The 26,309-nt window shown below is 32.6% G+C and overlaps 2 protein-coding genes across 4 annotated transcripts in view; both read left to right on the top strand.

The window, feature by feature from the left end:
* The window catches only part of rho-5 (rhomboid-5), a 101,162-nt gene extending 81,589 nt beyond the window's left edge, over window positions 1-19,573 (top strand). For 2 of the 3 annotated variants that reach the window (XM_085198053.1, XM_085198055.1), the window contains exons 5-12: window positions 3,776-3,940; window positions 8,602-8,815; window positions 12,984-13,190; window positions 13,470-13,490; window positions 13,673-13,761; window positions 14,029-14,284; window positions 15,054-15,308; window positions 15,440-19,573. In XM_085198053.1, coding sequence (XP_085054179.1) covers window positions 3,776-3,940; window positions 8,602-8,815; window positions 12,984-13,190; window positions 13,470-13,490; window positions 13,673-13,761; window positions 14,029-14,284; window positions 15,054-15,308; window positions 15,440-15,871 — 1,639 coding nt within the window. In that variant the 3' untranslated portion in view covers window positions 15,872-19,573. The remainder of the gene's footprint in view (window positions 1-3,775; window positions 3,941-8,601; window positions 8,816-12,983; window positions 13,191-13,469; window positions 13,491-13,672; window positions 13,762-14,028; window positions 14,285-15,053; window positions 15,309-15,439) is intronic. The other variant, XM_085198054.1, reaches the window with a different exon arrangement.
* Window positions 19,574-20,914: 1,341 nt separating this feature from the next.
* On the top strand, window positions 20,915-25,822 carry LOC146531377 (putative inorganic phosphate cotransporter). Its single transcript, XM_085198529.1, has 9 exons — window positions 20,915-21,041; window positions 21,800-21,840; window positions 22,246-22,469; window positions 23,604-23,840; window positions 24,032-24,238; window positions 24,337-24,510; window positions 24,601-24,817; window positions 24,912-25,150; window positions 25,470-25,822. The coding sequence occupies exons 2-9, from the start codon at window positions 21,807-21,809 to the stop codon at window positions 25,704-25,706; spliced, it is 1,569 nt and encodes a 522-aa protein (XP_085054655.1). The 5' UTR covers window positions 20,915-21,041; window positions 21,800-21,806; the 3' UTR covers window positions 25,707-25,822.
* Window positions 25,823-26,309: the final 487 nt, after the last annotated feature.

Genomic DNA, 26,309 nt, shown 5'->3' with positions numbered 1-26,309 from the left:
CAGCACTTAATAAACTTATTGTTTATATTTTTTCCAAGACATGTTGAACAATGAGTCGTTCAATAGAATTGCTTGTGGTTGAAACAAGAACTTACACCGAATTGTTCCAATGCCTCCCGATGGGAGCTGTCTCTTCCATGCTATTGCATATTCTTCGTTTGAGCGTATTGATATACAACAAACTAATAAATTGCGCGAGACTATAGTAGAGTACGTATGTCGTAACTGGAATGATTTAAGTATCTACACTAGCGCTCGAAACGGGAATCCTTACTCTTCTAAAGAAGACATGCTTTGCTTAAACGTACGGAGCTACTTCCGAAATAAAGGCTGCAGTAGATTTGTACAGTACTAGCGGACGCGCGCAGCTTCGCTTGCTTATTGCTTAGGGGTGAATTCTAATAAACTTTGAAACACGTGTTCAATAAAATATTTTTAAGAGTCTCAATTTCAAATTTTATAAAAATCAGTGGCGATTTAAAGATTTTTCTATATAAAATTTTAACCCCTTATTTACACCCCTAGGGGATGAATTAAAATAAACCACGAAACTTATGTTCAATGAAATATTTTTAAGAGTCTAAATTTCAAATTTTATAAAAATCGGTGGCGATTTAAAGATTTTTCCATACAAACTTTCAACCCCTTATTTGCACCCTTAGGGGGTGAATTCTAGAAAACCATGAAACACATGTTCAATTAAATATTTTTAAGAGTATAAATTAAAAATTTTATAATAATCGGTGGCGTTTAAAAGATTTTTCCATACAAACTTTCAACCCCTTATTGGCACCCTTAGGGGAAGAATTCTGGAAAACGATGAAACACGTGTTCAATTTAATACTTTTAAAAATCTAAATTTCAAATTTCATAAAAATCGGTGCCGATTTAATTTTTTTTCACCCCTTTAGGGTAAAAATTTTTCAAAATCCCTTCTTAGTGGATATCCAGATTACGAAAGTAAATAACTGTCCAAATTTCACGTTCCTACGCACAGCGGCTACGGCTGGGCGTGCGTCTTACCTCAGTCAGTGAGAACAAGTCCTTTTATATATATAGATATAGATAGAAGTGTATTATCACAATGGTGTCCTACTTGGTTTATTCGGCGAACAGAAATGTCCTATGAAGCCCTTACTCTAAACTATGTTTTAAAAAGAGCAACTCTTGAGTTTCTTGCCGTAGTAGCTTCCTATAGGAAAAGTACTTGTAATGGCCAAATTGAATAAAGAATATTTTGATTTTGATTACATTATAAACCTTTCTACTTATGATTTCTGTACAAAAAGTAATGATATCCCATCAAAAACATAAATGTAAAATGAAAGCCAAGTTCAGTAATAAAACATATGCTTTCAGCGATAAAAGAAGTGAGATGTAAATGTATGCCAAGTTCAATGGTCAGTCCTGAAATTAATTTTAACAATATAAAATATTTTATAACAACTGAAAATGTCCATTCTTCTTACAACTTGGAGACTTTATTTATGTGTAATATCTGACTTGGCCAGTTTTCAAATTAATTTACATCGATATAAATAAATGTATTCAAATTCTATTCTATTCAGATTCTATTGTAAATTTATATGAAAACTGGCCAAGTCAGATATTACACATAAATAAAGTCTCCAAGTTGTAAGAAGAATGGACATTTTCAGTTGTTATAAAATATTTTATATTGTTAAAATTAATTTCAGGACTGACCATTGAACTTGGCATACATTTACATCTCACTTCTTTTATCGCTGAAAGCATATGTTTTATTACTGAACTTGGCTTTCATTTTACATTTATGTTTTTGATGGGATAATTATTAATTTATTCATCTGCGTTACTTTCGTTTTTATAATAATAATATAATTTTAAAAATAATATTTGTATCTACATTGAAAAGTAAAGTTTCAGCTAATTCAATAATGGTTATTTATAGCAATTTTGTCTAACCTTTATATTTATAAACTAACATTAGGGTTAATGTTAAGGGGACCTTGCTACAATACAATATTTAAAACTGCAATTAAAGCAGTGAAACCGTTTCTGAGATTAGCATAAACAAACGTACGTTTGTTTATGCTACAGACAGACAGACAGACAAACAGACAAAAAAATTAAAAAATAATTGTTCCCATCGCATCAATAACATTTTTTAATATATTTTTCATGTACAGACACGATCCATTCAATTATATTATAAGTATGTATACAATATATAATATAGATATAGAAATAGTACTATAAGGAAGCAGGTGTAGGACAGTGTGTAAACAGAAAAAAAACTTATTTATAACATATTGATATTTTTTCCCCGGTTTTCCGTATGTTGCGGTATTAACAAGATAATCTAATAACATAACTACAAGAGTTTTTCCTTTTTTCTCCTTTTATTTTATATTTGACTCGAAATGCTGGGAAAAACTTTATAGTAGTATTTTTAATGAAGAATATCTTATTCCACTGTTGTAGTTAGTCTGTAAAAATGTGGGATTTAAAAATGTAGAGCGGAGTGTCTTAACACTACTAGAGTGTCCCAACCCTCTGCCTCTAAGCGGTGGTGAGTTAAAAAAAAATATATTTAAACAGCACTATTTTCTGAACCATAACAATACGATTACGGAACTGGAATACAATAGCATTAAGTTTTTTTTTTTATAAGAAATATTGAATTTTAATTTAGCTCTCGCAGCCATTAGGGTCGCGACCTATTTTATCAACAGCTAAACTTACCGAAAACGGAAAACAAAAGAGGAATAAGAAATAAAATGAAATGAATTTTATCTATCTTTTTTCAATCTTTATCTATATAATAAAGAATATTTGACAGATATATCAGCTTACCCAAATGTCTGTGACAAGGGAATGTGATGAAGATTACATAGGACTAACTACCATATGCATGGCTATGAAAACTACTATCCTATTAATTCTATTTCTTGGCTCAGTTCACTCGAATAGGCTTTGCTTTAAATCGTTTTGTTAAATGTATTGAATAAAATTTACATATATTATTTCTTCTTGCAATTTAAGAGGAGAGGAAGACCTGAGAGGCACTATGAACAGCTTTAGGGTTCAGTAACTCAAATGAAAAGTGCACCTGTATAGGATCACTTTGTACGTCTGTATGTCTGTCCATCTATTTGGTTGTTTATTAAAACCTTTTATTTCAACTTCGTGTTGAGGTATGAAGCTGAAGTTAATATGAAATATCCAGGTTTACGGCCTACTAAACAAAAAAACCTCGTAAATTTTTATTCATTAAATTTATTTTATTATAATTATTATTTTGTCATGACCACCTTTTTCACGTTGCAACGAGCGTTTAGCGACTTGTTTATCTAACTTTACCTTTATTTAGAGCAATTGCTTGTTCTGTTTCTCGTATCAGATTAATTCTCGTTTTTCATATCAAATTAATGAAACAACTATATTACTAGACTGCTACGAAGGCCAAAAGGTTATATTAGCGCGTTTATATGTATGTCCGTTCTTTTGTTCTCTTGTAACCGTTAAACCAGTGAATTGATTTCAATAAATGATAGGTCGTTGGATTTGTCTTGATGGCACTGGAGTATTACTTGATACATTAGTGTTTTTTACGCAGTCAGGTGTTCTATTTTGTTTATAATTCTCTTGTTTTAATTCAATCTTCCAGCCTTAAATATAATAAATATTTAAGGCTGGAAGATGGTTCCATTGCAACTATAATCGGACATTTTATAACTAACATCAATTATAATTAAATTTCACTATAATTATGTTAAAATTATTAACTTTACAGAGCTCGGTCACCCATTGGATCGTCCGGAGTAGAGTATAGAAGACCAGAGCGCAGCGTGCAATGGGGGACAGGTGGTGTGCGCATCCACACTCCCATGCTGGAACCCTTGGCTGATAACTCAAATAGAAGGCAGTTTGGCATGGGTGTGGTTGGAAGATTTTTTAGGTATGTATTTTTTAGTTATTCTCTATATACACAACTCTCTGCCCATTTTAGTGCTTGCTTATTATTGCTTGATATTGGTCAAAGTCTTTATAATACGAATATATTTTCTAGGTAAGATTAAAGACCTTATTACGTACACTTAGGCACCTTCCATAAAACTGTAAAAGTCTTGCACAGAATTGGAAAATGTTTTTGAAGTTTATGAGAAACTACTTATTATATGAGAAATAAAAATGCCTTCATGGCGCAGGGGCAAAAGGGTGTGACTTGTGGATTCGATTTCTATTCGGGGGAATGAAATATTAATTTAATTTTCTTCGCTCTGCCTTTAGAATTCAGCGGAAATGGAAAACCTTAAGGGTCTAAACGGGAACAGCATGTTTTAATACTAGGTTTTCTGGTTCCCTCTGCCTAAGCTGCTATGTGCGGGATACAGCGTGTAGAAAAAAAATGAAATAGCCATTTTAATATGTGAATATGGAGTTTGTTTCTTTTGTTTTTATATTGTAAACTTAGAAATAATTATTCATAGGCTTGCAAAAGTCTAGAATATAAATTTAACAATAATATATAAACTCATTAGAACAATTCAATAGAAGTTTCATTCTATTTTATAAAATACAATATTTCAGCATCCCACCCAATTGATTTATAATATGAAAATAAACATACGACAGTACAAAAAATATTATGTATATTTATTAAATTTATATGTTATTAGATAATTACTATACGACAGGCTAAAACAAATAATAAAATGAGGTTAAAGCAATCCAAACAACGGTTTGTAAATAAATATTAGTGAAATAATATAATATGTATATAATCAACATACGAGTATGACGCAAACGTAGATGCATCGATTATCTACTATGAAATTAATTAAAAAAGTGAATGAGGCCAGTCGAGGCTTTGTGCTACTTTAGAAGCAAATATTTCACAAAGAACGGAGAACAGAACGGTGAGGAACGGAGTATTTTAACACTAGGTTCCCTCTGTCGACCCTGCTGTGTGCGGGATTTGACGTAACCAAATGCGTAATCGCATACTTTCTCGATTTTTTTCAACCCTACATATAAAGTGGTACCGTTAATAATATTTTTCAAAATCGTATTATATAATTTTCAACATTTTCATAATATTGAAAACGTTTATAGTATTGATTTTTTTATGAATAGACACCCTATTATACATTCTACTTAGTTTCTGCCTGTAAGTGGATATATGATTACGTAATTAAAAGTTAACTGACTGGCGCGTAGAATATTAAAGGACTAATTAGATTTTTTTTTCATAATAAGGCTCACATATGCGCTTTATTGAGACCAGTCGTAGGGCAGGGGCATATGGGTATGACTGTAAAGGCGACAGGCAGGCCTTGGGTTCGATTCCCACTGCCTGCTTGTCATGCAAAATATTTAACATTTTTATTTCTTCGCTCTGGTGTGAGGCAAAGTTTATTTTCGTCATTTAATACAATGCCTCCAGAATTCGACGGAAAATGGGGAACGAGGTGTCTTAAATCTAGGTTCCCTTTGTTCCTTTGCTGTGTGCGGGGTACAGCGTAAAGTTAAAAAAAGAAAAAAAAATACAATCAAATTATACTGTTATTGTAACATTGCTGAGATCGAATATCTCTCCTACTTCAAGTTTTGAAACAAGGCAAATGAAGTAGCCTCATATTTCAAATAAATATAGGTATATATTACTTTTATTGCAATCAAAGCTTTCGGCGGACTTTTACGAACGGTAGAGTACGATTGCAGTTTCACCTCGTTGTTAGTTTTCGCATTTTATCCTTTCTTTCAAATTCATTCGTCCATACAGTGTTGTTGAAAAAACTCTCCGTAAATAATAAAAAAAGTAGAGTTCATTGTTCACCTGAAAACTACCTTTTATAAAAATAAAAAGAACGCTGTCTGCGGTTGGGGCGAATCATTTTCAGGATTACTCGTTGGCCGGAGTCTCGTTGAGCTATCGATCCATGCCATAATTATTAAAGAGCCTCAAAGAGCTTAGCCCTCTATGATGCTCACCTGATGTTGGCATAACATTCGTATTTTCATGTTTCACTATATATTTTGCATTCAGAATTAAGATTTTTTTAATTTTTGTGTATATTTTTTTTCATAACCACTTCCTGTTTTCTTTTTAATGGAATTTAAGCGAATACGCATTGAATTTATACAGATATGATTATGATTTCGCCAGGAAGGCATTAAAATTATTTTTGCGTTACGCTGTTTCTCACACATAGGCAAAGAGAACCTAGTGTTAAGTACTCTATTCCTCTATTTTCCGCCGAATTCCAGAAGCATTGCTCTTTGAGTGAGGAACAAATTTGAAATCGAAACCCTTGAGGGTTCTGTCCTGTCGCATTAAAGTTACTAGATCTTTCAGTTTAATAGATAGTACTTGATATCTCAAAATCTAGACTTTCAGTTTAATAGATAGTACTTGATGTCTCAAAATTAAGCAATTTCAATCTTCTAAGTAGATCGACAGATGAATTTCCATCAACTTTGACATTTGATTTGCAGCATTTGGCTGTACTTGAAGAAACTAAAACAAAAATCTATTTTAAATTTAATAACCAGTTCTGTTTTCTTTACTGCTCCAAAAGATATTACGTATTCTTCTTTTAGTACGAGAAAGTTTCTGTTGTTGTTTTATAAATAATGGGAAGTTTTTAACTTAAAATAACGTAAAACTTAGTCTCATCTAGGAAGAACAGCTGAGCTAAAGACGTGATGAATACGGTTTTGAGTAGATTATATTTTATATAAATGCATTGAAAAGTTTAAAGTTTTAAAATACCTGCGCTAATTCCAAGTGTTTAAATAATAATATAATATAATTTATAGTTATTGTTTGTTTTTTTAAATAATATTTTTCTATAGTAGTTCTATAGTTTTTGTCAAACTGTATTCCGCAGGTGCGGCTAGTGTTAAAACAAACGCCCAATTCTGGAAGAATTGTGTGTTGAGTGGCGGAACTCACCGCTGTGGCACCAGAGAAGTAAAAGTATTAAAAATTTAATTTCCTCAAGTGGGAACCCATAACCTGTCGCGCTTACAATCGCACGCTTTTACCTCTGTGCCACGACTGGCTTCAAATTTAATTCTATAATTAATTGATTTGGAATAAAAAGCAAAATTATGTATCAAGTAATATTATAATAAAATAAGGTAATACAGTCCTTTGAATCTATAATAATTCACCTGCGGCCTCAATATATTACCCTGCTTACCAGAAACTCCCATTTTAACTTGCTGTAATGGGTTTTTAAATTAATACCTCGTGGACATGGCATTGGGTGTTATTTATGAGTTATTTCGCGATTTTCTCCCTTACGCGTCGGAGACTTTAATTTATATAAAATTATTCCGCTCATTCGATTATTGCTATTTTGTTGGAAATTTTTATGTTAAAATAATTTAAAAGATAAATGAGTATTTAAATTTACTTCATGTTCGATGTTATTCTTATAGTATGATGTTTTCTAGTAATTAAATATAAGAAAGTGAAAAGGAGGTAAGGTTTAAAAATATATAAAAGATCATGCTTAACTTAAAATGTAATTCTTGAAAGTTCCAGTCAAATTATATAAATCAAGAATTTTACTTTTGTAAGGTGAAGAATACGAACGTTAATATTAATTATATTTAACCTTAATTAAGAGCATAAATACTACATACCAGTTTAGTAGAAATCCCTAACTTTTGATTAAGTTTATACTTGGTGTGACCAAATGACACCAAAACAATTTGGTTATAATTTGAAATGTGTATAGATATCGAACTCAGGAAGATAATTTGTAACAATATTTTAGTTACTTTACTCATTTCCTTTTGTATAACAAAATAAAAGTAAGCTGAAAGAAATTAGTGAAAGAAATCTCCACTTTACTTTAAAGTAGAGATGTTATGAATCTAACAGTAAATCGTTTTAATTATGACTAATATGATTTTATGATATTATAAAAAAAATATATGTATTTATTTTATTAACTTCCTACAGAAGCATGTTATACAATTAATTAAAGTGAAAATGTTAATTAAAAATATATATAACACTCGACAAGCTCTAAAATAAATCAACTTTACAAATTAATTAAATATGAATAGAAGTAGCTTTTAATTAAATTTCATAAATACTTGATTCATTTTTTTAATATAAGTACTGACCTCCAAATGGCATTTAATATGAAGATTTAAGCTTATACAAAATAATTATATACTGTTTTAAATATTTTTAGGGGCACGATCTCGCACACCATAGGGTAGGCAGAGTGAACCTGGTGTTAAAACACTCCGTTCCCCACCTACTGCCGAAATCTGGAGACATTTTGATTGGCAGAAACGAACAAAAGTGTATATTAAATATTTTATTTCCTCGAATGGGAATCGAACTCACAACCTATCGAGTTTATTGCCACACGCTTATACTCCTGCGCCATACTGGCGTCATATTTAGAAATATTTTATTTTCTTATAAAAATCATGTTTATATTAGTTTGTTACCTACATTTTTAATACCGTGAAGCAGTTTAAATGCTAATATATAACAATTTTTGTAGGCTTAATAAGATAAGATAAGATAACTAAAAACAAAACAATAAACTTCAAAAATAAAAAGCTAAAAACAATCAACTTCAACAGGAGATCGTTAAGAAAATCAGTGGCTCACCAAGAAGACGTGGCTCGACAGCTGGACGAGCTGACGGACTACCGGCCATACTTCACGTGGTGGGTCAGCACCGTGCAGACGATGGTGCTGCTGCTGTCGCTACTGTGCTACGGCTTCGGACCAGTCGGCTTCGGCAGACATATCCATTCTGGACAAGTTTTAGTGAAGAGCCTCAGTTTACAACAGGTGAATTTAGTAATTTAAAAAATGTTTTATTATATTTAAATGTAATGTTTAAATGGTTTTTCGCATAGTAACTGATATTAAATATATTTAAGGATTTCGCTACGTTTGAGCAAAATTAACTAGTACAAAATATTGACATAATTTTCCGCTATTTTAAAAAAAACACCAAAAAATATAAGGAGAATTTAGCACTGTTATGATTATACATTTAAAGCCTAGCGACTAGATCGCGGCTTCGCCCGCTTGCACTACATAATGATTTATTTTCTAATCTGAATTATTTTCGTATTTTATTGATGTGTGTGATCTTAAAGACAATTTAAAGACAAAAGTTGTTTTTAAATAAGCTATAATTATAAAGAAAGAAAGCAAAAAACCCAGCATCGAGTTTCTCCACTCAACACGCAACGCATCGTAAAATTTGGCAGGAAGTGGGGAACGGAGTGATTTAATACTAGGTTCCTTCTGCCTACCCTGCTACATGAGGAATACGACGAAAATATATTTATTTATAAGCTTCAATATTTCCCAACACTGTAAAACACGTGTATAGCACTTCAATTACAAGTTAGTATTTACAAAGTTAGATAACTTCCCTCTCTCCATATAGAAGGATATATCATATGGGAGCAATTAAAGTACCATTCAAAGTTTCTTTCTTACTATAGTTTTAAATGGCTCTCGTTAACAACGTAAAGCTTTTAGACAGAACATATTACCCTAGGTATAACGCGAAGTGGGGCACGGACTCGTTTAGTGTTTGCTAGCGTAATGTGGAAATAGTGTTTTAAGTTATTATTACTTTCGTATATGTATATACTTATTATACATACATTGAATTAATTCTGCTTCACGCTGTAACCCGCACACACCAAGCTAGATAGAGGGAAACTAGTGTTAAGACACTCTGTCCTCCACTTTTCGCCGAATTCAGGAATCTATTTTTTTTATATTAAAGATCAAATCTGATAAATATTCTAATTATAATATATTTTTCTCTGCATTATAGAGCTAACACACCACGTTTGCATAAAATAAGTATATTGTTATTATAGCATCCTTAATTTCTCTATAATCCTACTAAATCCGCGATGTCATTGACATTTCATATTTGCACTCATATAATAAGTGTGTTTGTTAAACTAGAGTGTTTAAAACCACAAAGTTTTATTAAATTCCACTGGGTGGTTTATTCGTAGTTCGTGGAAATAGTTTGTCCATTTGCATTTTAATAGCATTCTAATGCTACTTTGGTTTAGTATGAATTATGAATTGCAACTTTTGAATCAGCAAATGAGTGTATTACACATTTATATTTACTGTATTATTATATTAATCGCTGTAATATTTAAATTTGAGGCCAGTGGCGAAATTTTTATATGCTTGTCACAACTTATTTATGTTCTTAGTATCTCTATAGTGAGATTTCAGTCGGTTTCAAATCCAGCTTTTTCATATTTTTATTTACGATTTTTTAATAAGTTTTATTCCTTTATTATCCCCATGATAGTTCGTTCGGCCATTTTTTTTTCCCTAGCCTGTACTATCCCATTGTTGGGCAAAGGCCTCTCTCCACTTCTTCCACTCTGGTCTATTTCGCGCTATTGAGCACCAGTCAGGCTTGCAACGGTCCAGCTCGTCTCGCCATCTCCGTTTTGGTCTGCCAATTCTCCTTTTAGAGTTCGGAAAAATATAAAGAAAAAACGTGTCTATTTTTTTGCAACTACCTCAAAAATAAAGAAGATATGTGTAGTTCTGTGCGCACCCCAGTTTGGACAACGTTATTTCTTATTTATGCTAAAAGCAACCAATGTATAACTTATCGTCCAGTGCTTTTAGTTTAATTTAAAATTCTCTTTGTGATTCTTGTGGCTATTATGTACATATAATAGCCGTCGTCGAGGCCGTCGTGTCGTATGGGTCCAAGCCTACGATTGTAAACGCGATGGTTGTGGTTTCGATTCCTAATCGGGGGAAGTGAAATGAAAAAAAAAATCCTACGTCTAAACTGTTGAGGTATCTTCATTAATTTCTTTAGGTATGGATTTGAAATAGTTTACCCTATATGCTGTTTCCGTAAAAGGAGCGCTGACGCTTCCACCCTGTATAATATTTTCATTTGCTCTCTATACTATATAATATAGGCAAAGCGTGGCCAAGCAAGCCAGGTTTCCTCTGCCTACCCTGGCATATAACGGGATACAACGGGAAGCCAAAAAGAACATTTTCGCCTATTTAGATATCCTATATCTTATTAAACAAAGTCACTTTTAGTGTCTGTCTGAACTTTCTAACTCTTCTTCTTCTAAACCACCCAACGGATTATGATACGGCTTTCACCATTAGGTCGAGTATTTCTCAGGGAAGGTTTATATATAGTTTATTATTTGTACATTCTTATGTAAATTAACATAAATACGATAAATGTGTATAAAGTCCTACCCGTTGAGACATTTTCGCGCATGCGCTGCTTTAATGGTAAGTACTACATGAAAATAATGTACTGGAGTATTGTTCCTATTAATAAGATCAACAAAAAAGTCCGCGACAGCATATTCGTATTTTTTAAGAATAACGTGTAGTGATCATTTTTCTGTCTAAAAATAATAATTTCAATATATTTTTTATTGTGAGGGATATTTTTCCATAGTGGTATTAATCTTTATCCTTTAAAATACTTTATTAATTTTCTACGTTAAACGAGGATAAAATTTGCTTTTTACAATATTTCGAAATTGCGAATAGTTTTACAGAAAAACGCATTTAATTGTTGACACATCCCGTCGTTGACACATCAGCTGTATGTTATCAAGTTTCACTTATCCCTTACTCTCAGCATATAAATAAGTAGATTAGTTACGTTGGCTATTTAATGTAGATCAAAACTGTCTTTTACTGTTTTTCATTTTAATAAGTACTTTAGAAGTTGTAACAATATCAAAAAATCCTTGCTGCGAAACGGCTCGCCACTCGCCATGCGTCCGCCGTGCCCGCCTGCCTTATACGCATCGGTGGTTCAGTGGTAGAATGTTCGCCTGCCACGCGGGCGGCCCGGATTCGATTTCTGGCCGATGCATTCTATTTAATTTTCCTCACAGGCAGCCACGTAGTGCTTGCTTTTTATCAGGGACAGAATACCCTCTTCAGCATTAACCACAAGCTCGAAAAAAAAACCCGCTTGCCGCAAAAATTGTCATTTAAATATATTTCAATAAGTACTTGAAAAGATTAGTAGCACAGATTTAAAATTACGGTACCAACTAAAAAATCCTTGCTGTGTAAAACAATTGGAAAATCCTTATTGAAACTACGAAAATGCGGGTTGCATTAGGGTTTAATTAATTTTCACATTATCTTAAGTGCTTTGCAAACATACATTATATGAATAATCCAGTAGTAAAAGCGGGCGAAGCCGCAAGGGGGTCGCTAGTTACCTTATAAACAATTATCGTGTCTACCCATACCTGTTTGTTAAACCAAATAAAATCACATAATAAACTACAACATAATAAAAACCCTTCGTGCTGTATAATAATGAGCAATTAACAAATACAGTGCTTCCACTGCGGTAGGTGGAAGGTCGACACGACAAAGTAAGAGTATTAACGAGTGACTGAGATCTAGGTCATATAGGCTTTGTATGAAACCTTTGTCTAGTTTTTGCAGCCAACCTAACGATACTATCTTTAAACATGAATGACCACGGTTATATATTTTGCAATATTGCAATCGAACTGTTCGTGGTTGTCTTTATTGATTTTCCTCTATTAATAGATAAATATATGGCTAGAAGATTTTTTGTGTAAGGTTGGAAAATAAGGAAATGGTTTGACGCTTTTCGTAAATTGTAATGGGCATAGAAATAGTCCATGCTAAAAATTTCAAAATTCTATTTATTTTTAAAGACAACTTCACACTTTTTCTTACTATTATGCATCTAAAATCTAAATCAAAAAAATTGACTATGAACTGCATTTTCTATTGAATTGCATTTTCAATTGAACTACTGTTGCACTTTAGACAAATAGACAAGTTTGTCTGTGAACTGAAATTACTTCAATACAATTACAAAGTTTGTGAACTACAAGTAAATCTTTTGCTTTGTAATTCGTCATTTATTATTAATAAATTATATAAAATAAATATTTTTTAATAATAATATTTCCAGGTGGAGTGGGAAGAACCGGCCTCCTTTTGGCTCGGGCCCCGGGCTGCCGACCTCATTCATTTAGGAGCTAAGTTTGCACCGTGCATGAGAAGAGACGCAAGGATAGCGAGGGCGATAGCGGCTTCAGCAAGACGTGAACGTGATACAGCGTGTTGCATACGAAACGATGATTCTGGATGTGTACAGTCTTCTAAAGCTGATTGTTCGGTATGTTTTATTATTTTTTTTTATTTTCACGCTTTATCCCGCAGGGAATGTAGATTGAACCTAATGTTAAGACACTTCGTTTCTCACTTTCCGACGAATTTTTGTAACATTACGAGTTGTGAGGCGGAATTCAACGCCCCATTATGTTATGAGAAAATTATTGTATTAACACAAGTAACATTAAGGTAACCTTTAAGTAAATTTAGCACACACTATTTGAAATACTAGTGAAAGGTTTTTGTATTAACTTTTAATCCTATTATTTACACGCAATCATAGATTAGAGGATTAGTTTCAAAGGTAAGTTAGTATTTCTTTTCTACCCATTAGTTGAGAAACTGCTTTTATTTCCTTAAGTGTATAGACCAAAAATTTTGATGAGATTTGATTTTTTAAATCAGAAAATAGTAGAAAAGACAGTTTTGAACATATTGAAAATATTACCTTGTTAATATGTTCAACTGTTTTGTTACCATTTACAGAATACAATTTCAACTTGGAAGAAGTGGTCATCAGGTGAATCTGGTCCTGGTGGTAGAATATCTGGCTCAGTATGCGGATTAGATCCTAAGTGAGTACATTTAAATAACAGTGTATGAATCGGAAAACTAATATTATTTTTTGTCTTTGTCTCCTATGTTTAAAAATGTAAAATTAATGTTCATTGTTGTACTTTGAAGTATGTATAAGACTAATAATAATAATTTTAGTCTATCAGTTCTTAATTTAGAAAAAATATTTTTTTTAAAGATCTCAAAAGTATCGGATTATGCTTATGTTCATTCAATATTTGTTATACTTTTATACAAAACCAACCACGAAACTTATTGAATTCCAGGTTTTGTGAAGCCCCAAGATCAATAGCACCCCACGAATGGCCGGACGATATAACCAAATGGCCAATATGTAGGAAGTCGGTTTTAGACGGGTCAGCGGCCGCTGGACGCGCGGGCCACGCGGCCGAGCACATGGCGTGCGAGGTGATAGGCCATCCTTGCTGCATCGGCGTGCACGGACAGTGCGTTATCACTACTAGAGAGCATTGTGATTTCGTCAAGGGCTACTTTCATGAAGAAGCGTCTTTGTGTTCGCAAGTAAGTTTATTTCTTCGTAATTCCTATAGGAATGTAAGCAAAAATCATATTTGTAGATAGTCAATGTGTTACCAAGGTGTATCCCTCGGTGTACTCTTCCAAGGTATCATTTTACGCTCCTGTGTCAGTCGGTTCTCGTCAATGAGTGCTATGTCATCAGCCACGAGGGCTGGCTTTGTATGTGGGCCGACATAGTATCTAGTCCAACATTGATTAAAAACGGACTAAGAGATACGAACCCTTGTGAACCTACGGTGCACCTGTAAGTTTACGTATCTCTGATAATTCCAATATAGTTGTCAGGGATACCCTTAGATCGCAAAACCACAAGATACACTGACCACCAGAGCCAAACAGTCAAATGCTTCCTGCAGATCTAAAAAGGCCACAAGTGGAGCTTTCCTTTTTCCCTCTATGCCTCCATCAAACTACTGAGGAAAAAATCATATTATGACTCAGAGCCAGTACACTCTCGGCGGAGTCTGTGGTCCATCATAAAATCGCCTCATGGTTCACACCACTCATCAGTTTATTGTCCTTATAACTACCACAAATTGAAAACTGCTATTGGTGTGGCATCTTTCCAGTGTTCAAGATATGGTTAAAACGTCAGTAAGTAGGAGTACACAAAGAGAGCCGGAATATCGTTAGCTCTCATGGTTTATCCGTTCTTACTGCGTAAACATAATAAAATTAATAAGTTGTTGTTAATGATTCTTATTATAGTTTTGTCATCTAAAACGAAAATCTAATCAAAATATGTTTATAGGTATCTTGTCTAGACGACGTTTGCGGTATGTTACCGTTTATGCGGAGACGTCGTCCAGATCAATTGTACAGAGCATGGACGTCGCTGTTCGTGCACGCTGGTCTGCTTCACCTAGCGGCCACTCTCGCCCTGCAGTGGCTCTTCATGAGAGATCTAGAGAAGATGGCTGGTCCAGTTAGATTAGCTGTAGTTTACTTGGGTAGCGGTGTTGCGGGTAACATGGCGTCCGCTATATTCGAGCCCTATAGAGCAGAGGTGAGTTTCACTTAGCCTTTATTTAAAAATAAAAATATTTATAAAATCCAATTATTGAGCTGATCCTATGTTTAACCTTAACCACCTTATAACGCATATAAATTTGTATAATGTTATTCTTTCAATTACAGGTCGGTCCTGCAGGATCGCACTTTGGTCTACTGGCGTGTTTAATAGTAGAGGTCATAGGAGCCTGGCCATTGTTGAAACATCCTCGACGAGCATTACTCAAACTAGTGGGGCTAGCAATAGCCCTCTTCCTATTGGGACTTTTGCCTTGGATTGACAATTTCGCCCATGTGTTCGGTTTCGTCTTTGGTTTCCTTCTCTCGTACGCGCTTCTACCGTTCATAACATTCGGGCCATACGAAAGGCGGAGGAAAATTGTGTTGGTGTGGGTGTGTCTTATATCGGCCGGCGCGATGCTCTGTGCGTTAATAGCGTTGTTCTACGCCGCGCCGGCGTACGAGTGCGCAGCGTGTGCGTACTTCACTTGTTTACCGTTCGCGCCGGACATGTGCGCGTCGCAGGACGTGCGCGTGCGGCAGCTCGACGCCGTATGACGGCGCGCGGCCCGGGCGCCCCCGCCGCCGCCGCCCCCTCGCCCCGCGCCCCCATCACCCTCCCCACTACTGCCGCCACGTCGCACTATTTTCAACGATCAGTTTTGTCTTTTAATAAAATATTATTATTAGTTTTGAATGAATTACGAAAATATAGAATGAATGAAGGTACTTTGATTTCATTAAGCTATAAACACACACCGTCATCTTTCTTGTTACTAGACAGGTAAATTTAAACTTTATGATATGCATCACCGATTAATAATTGTATCCATCATTTGCAAAATCTCTTTTAGAGGATGTATGGGAAAAGAAAATATCTATTAACAAAATTATATACACTTTAGTATGGATTGGTTTTAACGGAGTATTATCTGCATACATAGATAGTATGGAAAGTATTTAAAAAATTGTTGTGCCATTATTAAAATTATTAAATAGTTAACACTTACGATGACACAGATTTAATATTGAATAGTCGTGAAAATATAAATAAACTGATAACAAATAACGAAATCAAACTTATACTATCTAAATGTGGCTGTGAATATTTTTAGTCCATTATTTGACTTTTTGTTTAAATCTCACTACATTCACTTAATTTAATTGCCTTACTTAACTCTGAGTCTTAAGAGATTCTTCTTCTTCTTCTTCTTCTTTATCAAAAGAATATGATATAACGAAGGCAAAACTGATCGTGACTTCACTGCCTTTACCATCCTGTGATGTTACAGTATTACAAAGCTCATCAATCAATTGGTGCTCAGCGATCACCAGAAATCGATTAATATTGACATTTTTTATAAAACCCAAAAAGACAAGCACAAACACGAATATTTCAATATCCGCTATACTTACGTCGTTTTAATATATTTTGTTACTATATTCATACACACTCGTATGTGGTGGTAATGTTTTAGCTAAGGGCATTATAATCGATTTAAAAATCATCGATATATTGTTTTTAGGCAAAACCAAAGGCTTACCCTTAAATGTGATAACTTACTCACGATTACAGTACTTGTTGTACTTCGTTGCGTATTATTGTATATAAAATGTAAAATATAACGATACTTAACCTAAGATGTATTTATATGAATAATTACTTTTCGTCTGTCTGCCTTTACTGGGAATGACTTTTATGCGTGAATTCATTTAGTTGATATTTTTTATACTGGTTTCTACTCACAATTTATGAAGATAAACTAAACTATACATAACGTGTGTTTTTTTTATACATTTCCACTTATTTATTTTTTATTTCAATATATTTTTTTAATTAAATGCTAAAATATATTTTTGAAGGCAAATTCCATATTTATTATATTATAAAATACATACGTGAGTTATATTAGAGTATTGTTAATTTCTTTTAAATTAACGAATTAATTGTAAGTGCGGATGTGTTATTTTGCAACTTATGCAAGAGCGTAAGCCTCATTCCCATGACAAGGTGTATTAAACAAAATTTAGTATATTACTAAATAATGTAAATAACTTTATTGCAAAAAAAAACAGTTTGATCATTGTATTCTCTATCATTTCCAGCATACCACTCTTATATTAAGTATCATATGGGTTTTAGTTGTCAATTTATATAGTTATATGATAAAGTCTGCGTAGTTGTTAATGTTAATTTATTAATTATGCTAGAACATATTTCTAACTACGGCTATGTATCATTAGGACCGTTTTCATTTAATGATGATGAAGGATTTTTGGAAGTGTCAACTTAGTATTTGTAATGTCGAAATGATTTGTAACGAATTTATTACTAAGCTAGTCAGTCAGGCACCGTTTTTTTAACACTAGATTCTAGTATTATACAGGATGGAAGAGGCAGCGCTCCTTTTACTGAAACTGCATATAGGGTAAAATATTTCAAACTCAGAACTAATGAAATTAAAGAAAGGTACCTTACCTGAACAGTTTGGACGTAGGATTTTTTTTCATTTCACGATTTTTGTCCATACTGTATTTCGTGTGACGCATACATACGCGTGCGACGTTGCCGCTTTGACAGGTAAGTGTGTGCGTGCTTATGTTATACTTTACAAATGGCGTTTTATTTTAAAACGATAATTTTATTATTTATTTTGTTTGAAAAAATAACTTTTTAATTCTTAGGAATTATTTTTTTTCTGAATTATATTAGGCTTTTATAAAGTAGTTAAAACTGTGGTTTTATTTAAAGTGGTGCTGACAATTCCACCCTGTATAATTTGTATTCGAATAATTTCTGAGAGCACAAAATTGTACTGACTTTTCTAAAGTAACATCTGAAATATATTATATGTCGGTTATGTAAATATTAATAAACGTAACAAGGGAACTGTTTTTAACTTTCAAAATTGACAGTCTTTTTGCTTGTGTTCAAATATACGCTATTAACATACGCATTTAATAATTAATTTTTGAATATTGTCTTTCTTGTAGTTTGCGCACAAAAGTATATCTGTTTAGTGACAGGTTCGAATTTGTTGGTTCATATTTCAGGCTTTAAATAAATCACGCATAAATTAATAAAGCAGGAGCATCAAACGCGTTTTGACCTTTTTTTAATATTACTTATACTTAACTTTTCTTCTAGTATTAAAACACATTTTTGCATCGTATATATAAAGTATGAAATTTTGCTCATTATTTTCAGCAGCATGTTGTTAATAATCCAATATATTCCACAAGTTTATTGTCAATTTAAACAAAATTTTAAACATGAAAATATTAGTAATATTTGCGTTTGAAATTTTATTCAATAATATGTAAAAACTATAACTTACTTTATATTACATGTATTAAAATAGCTTAACCAGCTTCCAAATTTGTGTACGTGACATTTTGCTTATATTATTTTGCCACTATTACTCTATAAATATATTCTTCATTGTTTTAATATTAATTGATAAAAAATAATAACATTTGATTTTAGTTTTTAGTAAATTGTAGAGCCCCATGGCTGAACTGATTATGATGAATATGCAAAAATGTTGAAAAATAACCTTATGCGTGTAATTAATTACCTTTAAATAAATTGATTTCTTAATATTTTATTATATATTTTCCATTAAAATCCGTTTGAATAAACGTATACAGACTAAAAAAAACATTTTTCAAATTATGTCAAAACTGTTTTGTTAACCGTACATTTCTGTATGGACTATGAAATAAAACTAAGCATAGTGTATACGTAATAAACTAGAATATTATACGAATTATACTATTTTTAGTTTTATTTTAATTTTAAATTGAAATGCTTAATTTGTTATAAGACCACCATCATTCATTGTTCTTACTGTGTATTCATTATTATATGCCTTCACGAAATATCTAATGTTAATGTAAAACAGTTGGATTGTAAAAATTTACAATTTACCTAAATATCGCGGTTTCACAAAATAACGTTGTAAATGTGCGTATTTTTATACTAAAGTGTTCGAGTGATGTGTAATGTGTGTGAACCAAATGCGATTTTTGTTTTTCATATATTTATTTGAATATAGTTTCAGCGAAGTTATATCAAAGTGCCCTTGCGGCCGGCGGCCCGGCGGACTGTTTTTCAGAATTTAACTTTAAGAAAAAAAAAACCTTAAATATTGTACATTGTGAACATACAAGTAATTAATATTCTAACTTATAAGGACATGGTAAAGTAATCTTATTGTAACTAGCATTAATCGAACAAGAAACCTTATTATCATAATATTATTGTGTTTTATTATTCCTGTTCAATATCGGTTTTGGTTTGACGCTATTAATAAATGTTATTACATTTTTTTTCAGCTTCTTGCTGCTTCCCGCGCACAGCTGTGTAGGCAGAGGAAACCTAGTGTTAAGACACCCCGTTCCCAATTTAATGCCGATTTTTGGGGGAATTGCGTGTTGGATGGCGGAAGTCAACCCCGCGCTTTGCCTTTACCGGAGTTAAGTACTGTCATGCAACACCCTATGCGTCGAAAATTCGGCGGAATACGAGGAAGGAGGTCGTAACACTAAGTTCCTTCTGCCTACCCTGCCGTGTGTGATACATTTCATTAAAATATAATTTCAATATTTAGCAGACATCAGTATTGGAAGATTTTTACTTAGTAAAGTTAATATTTGGGCGAATGTGTTTCGCTTGAATGAAGGAGAGGGAATGTAAGAAACACCTAAAAGTTTTTTTGTATGGCAGAGAAATGAATAATGAAAATAATTTATATTAGAGAAGTAAATGTAAAAAAAAATGTAGTTTCGGATTTTTTTTCTTTACATACACCATCATCCGTCATCCGGAACTGGGTATAGACAGGCAACCGCGGCGTTGAGTTTCGCCACGCAGTGCCTCCAGAAATCGGCGAAAAGTAGGAAACGGAGTATCTTAATCTTAGGTTTTCTCTGCCTACCTTGCTGTATCAGCTATTGCTGGATCAGTTATGCTGATTATTTTTTTTATTTAAATAATTAATAATTTTTGTTTATGCTAACAAAATTGCTTATAAACATATGCGATATGGTAATATCTAAAATAATATACAGGATGGAACAGGCAGCGCTCCTTTTACTGAAACTACATATAGGGTAAAATATTTAAAACCCAAAACTAAAGAAATTAATCAAGGTACCTCAATAGTTTGGACGTAGGATTTTTTTTTCATTTCACGATTTTTATCCATACTGTATTTCGTGTGACGCACACATATGTGTGCGACGTTGCCGCTTTGACAGGCAAATGTGTGCGTGCTTATGTTATACTTTACAAATGGCGTTTTATTTAAAACGACGATTTTATTACTTACTTTGTTTGAAAAAATAAATTTTCATTTTTGGGAATTATTTTTTTTCTGAATTATATTAGGCTTCTATAGAGTAGTTAAAACTGTGGTTTCATTTAAAGTGGTGCTGACAATTCCACCCTGTATAGCAAAAATAACATGTCCCATATATAAATGATCCCAATGAAGATGATAACGTCGATCATTGTGATATCATAATATATCACGCTTCTTTGCGTCATATATTATGATTATATATTATGATACACACACATATACAATAGATTATATCTTTTACTATATTTACAAATGTGACACTTCTCAAGCTGATCGTATCATTTCGTATATATGTTTTTTTTATTTAATAAAGCTATCTTAAAATCTTTGGGGGGCATCAAGTTTAAAATATAACATTTTAGGTGAGTTTATTTAATTAATTTTAGTACATTATCGTCATCGTCACAATGAACTGTAGTCTGGCTAAATTATAAGACATGAACCGCATCCATAACAAACTGTAATGAGTATTTTCCATTGACCTATAAAAATTAAAGGTCCGGAAAATTTGAGAAGCAACGGACAGACCAGTGACATTATAAGAAATAATGGAATGCTAAGCCTAGCAAAAGATGTTAATGATATAAAATTTGGAGATCTGGTCTGGACCATTTGAAGATTTAGGGGGGCCGTAATATATTACACTCATGTAAGACAAGGCGTGGTAGTGAGTTGCAACTCATCACTCAGTGACACGATTTTTTGTGAAAAACACTGAAAAGAGTGTTTTGGTACTAGGTTCTCTTTGCCTGCCTCTTGCCTTAACTTTCAATCCACGCCTAGTATATGGCCAGATCCACAAAGTCCTTTTACGTAAGATTGTCGTGCAGTGGCACAAGGCAAATACGACGTTTATGTGTTCGGTTCCAGCTCGGGGGAATTATTATTTATTAATATATTAATTTTTTTGCTCTGTTAAGAAAGCTTAACACTAGGTTTCACCTGCCTACCCTGCTATATGCGAGATACTTCGGGAAACTTATAAAAAATTTCATGGGTCTTATCATGGGTTAAAGGAACAGGAAGTGGTGGTGGTTTCTCTGCCCATAAATTCTTACTACTATTAAAGACTTAGAGCTATAGTGACTGCAGATAAATTGTTTGTTTATTCCACATATAGATACGACATGTTGACAGGATGGCGGCTTGTTTTATCGAAACGTAAGTATTACTTACATTTAAATAATAAAAATAATAATATTTATAAAAATAGTTTACATTCCGGATTGTTTGTTATATTTTTTATTACTATAATTGAAAAAGTAAAAAGTAAATCATGCTATTCTTATGAAAATTACTCCTATAATATGTGATTTATTATATTAAAACTTAGGATTACATTAGTACATTAAATAAGCCGAATTGAAAAAAAAAAGATGATGAAGAGCTATTGAAAGAATTATGCAGCGAAATATATGTGAAAAAAAATGGAATATCACGACTTGTAAGATAATCTTAAGCTTAGCTTGTTAGTTGTTGACAGATGTAAATCTATATATAGAATTCTTTAGATATTATAATTTTGTTTGTTCATGCTATACTTAACTATTTTTTTTTACGTTTCAGTATTCATAATACCGCAACGCTATGTATTCGCTATAATGGCTCTATTGGCCGTAGCGAATGCTTATACTATGCGCGTATGTCTAAACTTGGCCATCACTCAAATGGTTAAAAAGAATGTGGCTGTAGAAGGAGATGCCAATTTTGACCCCAACGCCTGTCCAGATCCTCACATAGAAGCTAATAGTACTATGAAATTGTCAGATTATTTAATAAGAGATAGTGATGTACGTATTTTATTTTAGTTACATTAACATTTAAAAAACTTGTATAAGTTAAAATCATCTTTTATTTATTCTATTTATTTTTATTAACGCTAGAATTAAACAAATAACTAAATATAATAAACTAAATAATTATAAATTGACAGTAAAAGCTTTAAAGGAATTCATAGAGACATGGAGTGGTTTCTTTAAGGGAGAACCTTTAATGATGACCACACAATGACCACAATTGTTATGTTTTGAGAGTTCTTTTGTTAAAAAATAAATAAATCAGCTTCACACTGTATCCCGCACGCAGCGGGGTAGGCAGTGGGAACCTAGTGTTAAGACACTCCATTCCCCAATTTCTGCTGAATTCTGGATGCATGGCGTGTTGAGTGGCAGAACTCAAACCCGCTAACATTTTGCAATACGATTTGAGCTCATTAGCATCGCATTTAGCCTTGTATTATGATGTATTTGATTCATATTATATTCTATAACCTCGAGCCTTCAACCAGCAACTTTTTTAGTGTAGTCCTCGTTCTATTATATTGATCCAGGAGTTACCTAAATTTTATATTTATTAAACAGAAAATACTTGTGTATAGGAATATCGTTTATATTTATGTAATCTCTAATATACTTAAATAGATAGATAGATAGATAGATAAAATTCTTTATTGCATACACAAACTATAAGTACAATAAAAAAAGAAAAACAATAGCTATAGTAATATAACTAGCATGCAAGGGCGACCTTATCACTATTAGTGATCTCTTACAGGTAACCTTGAACAGAAAGATTAACAAAAAATAAATAGTAATATAAGAGCTGTGTGGTGCATAAAAAGTTTGTTAATAATTACAGTAATAGCGAATCAGAAAATAAACATACAACATTACAAATGTGATATAATTTACATATAATACTAATACATATATCTAATATATAATTATATATATATATATATATATATATATATATATATATATACATACATAATATACAGAAAAATAAATATATATACATATATAGCTACTTTAAAAGAAAACACAAAAATGTACTAACTGTTATTTTGTTTTGCCAAATAGTAATGCTTCAAGGATTTTTTAAAAACGTGAAGTGAACTTAAATTTGAATGTTATTATTTACAGTCATCACTTTTTGAATGGAGTGAAGCGACACAGGGTCTCTTGCTTAGTTCATTTTACTATGGCTACGTTTTAACTCATATTCCTGGAGGTATGATGGCTGAACGATACGGTGGTAAATGGGTGCTGGGTTTGGGACTGCTGTCCACAGCTGTGTGTACGTTCATCACCCCATTCGCAGTAAAAACTGGGGGTGCCACTGCTTTATTCATTCTACGTGTTGTGGAAGGATTTGGAGAGGTAAGTAGGTATCTAAACTAAATTCTGTTCTCGATTTTCTGATGAATTCTGGAGATTCTCGATACATCACACCAGAGCGATGATTCTAAATATTATTATTTTAGTTTTATTTAAAAAAATAAAAAAATGTGTAAACCAATTAATTTAGATGAACCGTTATAAGGAAATCTATATTAATAATGTAATTGTAGGGTCCAACTATGCCGGCGTTGATAGCAATGATATCTAAATGGGCACCTAAGGCTGAACGAGGTCGTTTTGGTGGTATAATATTTAGTGGAGCACAAATTGGCAATATCGCTGGGTCATACTTCTCAGGTCTTATTTTGTATACAGGAGCTTGGGAGCAAGTGTTTTATATATTCGGTGGATTCGGCCTGGCCTGGTTTATTATATGGGTAAGATATAAACTAATATTGGATATAATTGAATACTTCTTTTTCTTCTTCGTCTTTTTCTAAATAGCCTTACATATACTAAAATTGTATATTTACAGATATTAATTTGCTACAGTTCTCCCAATACACATCCTTATATATCTGATAAGGAAAAGAAATTCTTAAATGAAAATGTCCAGGCTCTCATTCATAGTGACAAACGAGTATTAGATCCAGTACCATGGAAAGCATTACTTAGATCACTACCTCTCTGGTCTCTAATTATTGCTGCTGTAAGTATTCTATTTATTTTTAAGACACAACTTTATTTCCTTGCAATTTCTGCGAATATTATCAATTATGAACATTAATATAACCTTTAGATTGGTCACGACTGGGGACACCTTACAATGGTTACCGATTTACCTAAGTATATGACGGATGTCCTGAAATTCAACATCAAGTCAGCTGGATTACTCTCTGCCATGCCCTACGTGGCGATGTGGTTTGCGTCTATCTTCTTTGGTCTTCTATGTGATTTTTGCATTAAGAAAAATTACCACAGTATCAAAAATGCCAGGAAGCTTTATACAACGATAGGTAACAATAAAAATAATATATAGAGGGAATAGAGTGATTCATTTTAATTATTATATCGAATAACACGAGAGCTTAAATAGAATATTACTTCCAGCGGCTACTGGACCTGGAATCTGTATTATCTTGGCTTCATACTCCGGTTGTGATACGACATTGGCTGTATTTTGGTTTATCGCAGCTATGACCCTCATGGGGGCTTATCACAGTGGAATGAAAATAAACTTCTTGGACATTACACCTAACTACGCTGGTACCACAAGTGCCATTGTGCATGCCATAGCTGCCGTTTCAGGAATTATTTCACCTTATTTGATTGGTCTACTGACGCCAAATGTAAGTCACGTTGTTCAAATTGTGCGTTTTAAGAAGACTGACTGACTAAAGATGGAAGAATCGTTATTATTTTTGATAGAAAGTTGAACGTATTAATGTCTTTAAGTTAGATAGTTGTTCATTCTTAGTAAATTCTGTTATCTATAATTCCATAATCATTTATATCTTTGTTTCGATGATATCACAGATAATAACTAAAATTCCCATCTCGTGCTGTTTATTGTGATAACAACTTGACATCAGATACGAATGTAGTAAATTGTTGATTATACTGGAAAGTACAATGTGAAGTAGTACTCATAATTATGTCTTTTTTCAGTCAACACTTAAACAATGGCGAGTTGCATTTTGGATTTGTTTAGCTATTTTAGTAATAACAAACATAATTTACCTGTTCTTCGCTGAAGGAGAACAGCTATGGTGGGATGACGTAAGGAAACACGGCTATCCTGAAGGCTGGAAACATGGGCCGCTGCCGTTAAGAAATGCTGACTCTGAAGAGACATCTAATAATGAATCGGCAGAAAAAAAGTACAGATGTACTGTAACCCAGTAGTCATTAATTGAATGTAGATTAAGATGTTTGGGTTTTTTTTATTTAATTAATAAAAAAGTTAATAAAATATGTGAATAAAATTTCGTTGGCTTAAAGTATAAAACTAATACAACCTATTAAGCAATTTCTCAGAAGAAACAAAATACCTTCTTAAAAAATTATGAGTATGTATATTATCAGAAGATTTTTACAATTTCAAAAATATCGATTTGCATTCTCCACTGTATGAAATAAAATAAAGTTGATTTTGTTTTTTATAAAGCTTCTTTTTTATTTAAAAAGTCCCTAAATAAAAACAGATTAAAAAAATCAATAAAAAATAAAGCTTCTGAATAATAATCACATAACGACTAAATATATTGCTAAGCAGACTCTTAAAACGACTGTGTTATTCATTAGGTTTTAGCAACTGCAAATTTAGCATGTCCCTCTGCTACTATTAGAAATGACGTTATTTATTGACAGATATCTATACTAATATAATAAAGCGGAAGAGTTCGTTTATTCCCTGGAATTACTAGACTAGATTTTTTTTTTGTTTTGTATGAAAGCTATATTTCTTAACATCTTGCTTGCTTGCCGCCGATGACATCCTTTCATGCA

Source organism: Heliconius melpomene, chromosome 15, assembly GCF_056956725.1.
Source record: "Heliconius melpomene rosina isolate 202511_hmr_F chromosome 15, ASM5695672v1, whole genome shotgun sequence".
Classification (NCBI taxonomy): Eukaryota; Metazoa; Arthropoda; class Insecta; order Lepidoptera; family Nymphalidae; genus Heliconius; species Heliconius melpomene.
This window is presented reverse-complemented; position numbering and strand designations above follow the sequence as displayed.

Coding starts and splice junctions, on each gene's coding strand:
- LOC146531377 (XM_085198529.1), top strand. CDS start 21,807: ATGTTGACAGGATGGCGGCTTGTTTTATCGAAAC. Junction 24,239..24,336: donor TGGCCTGGTTTATTATATGG/GTAAGATATAAA, acceptor GTATATTTACAG/ATATTAATTTGCTACAGTTC. Junction 25,151..25,469: donor TTGGTCTACTGACGCCAAAT/GTAAGTCACGTT, acceptor GTCTTTTTTCAG/TCAACACTTAAACAATGGCG.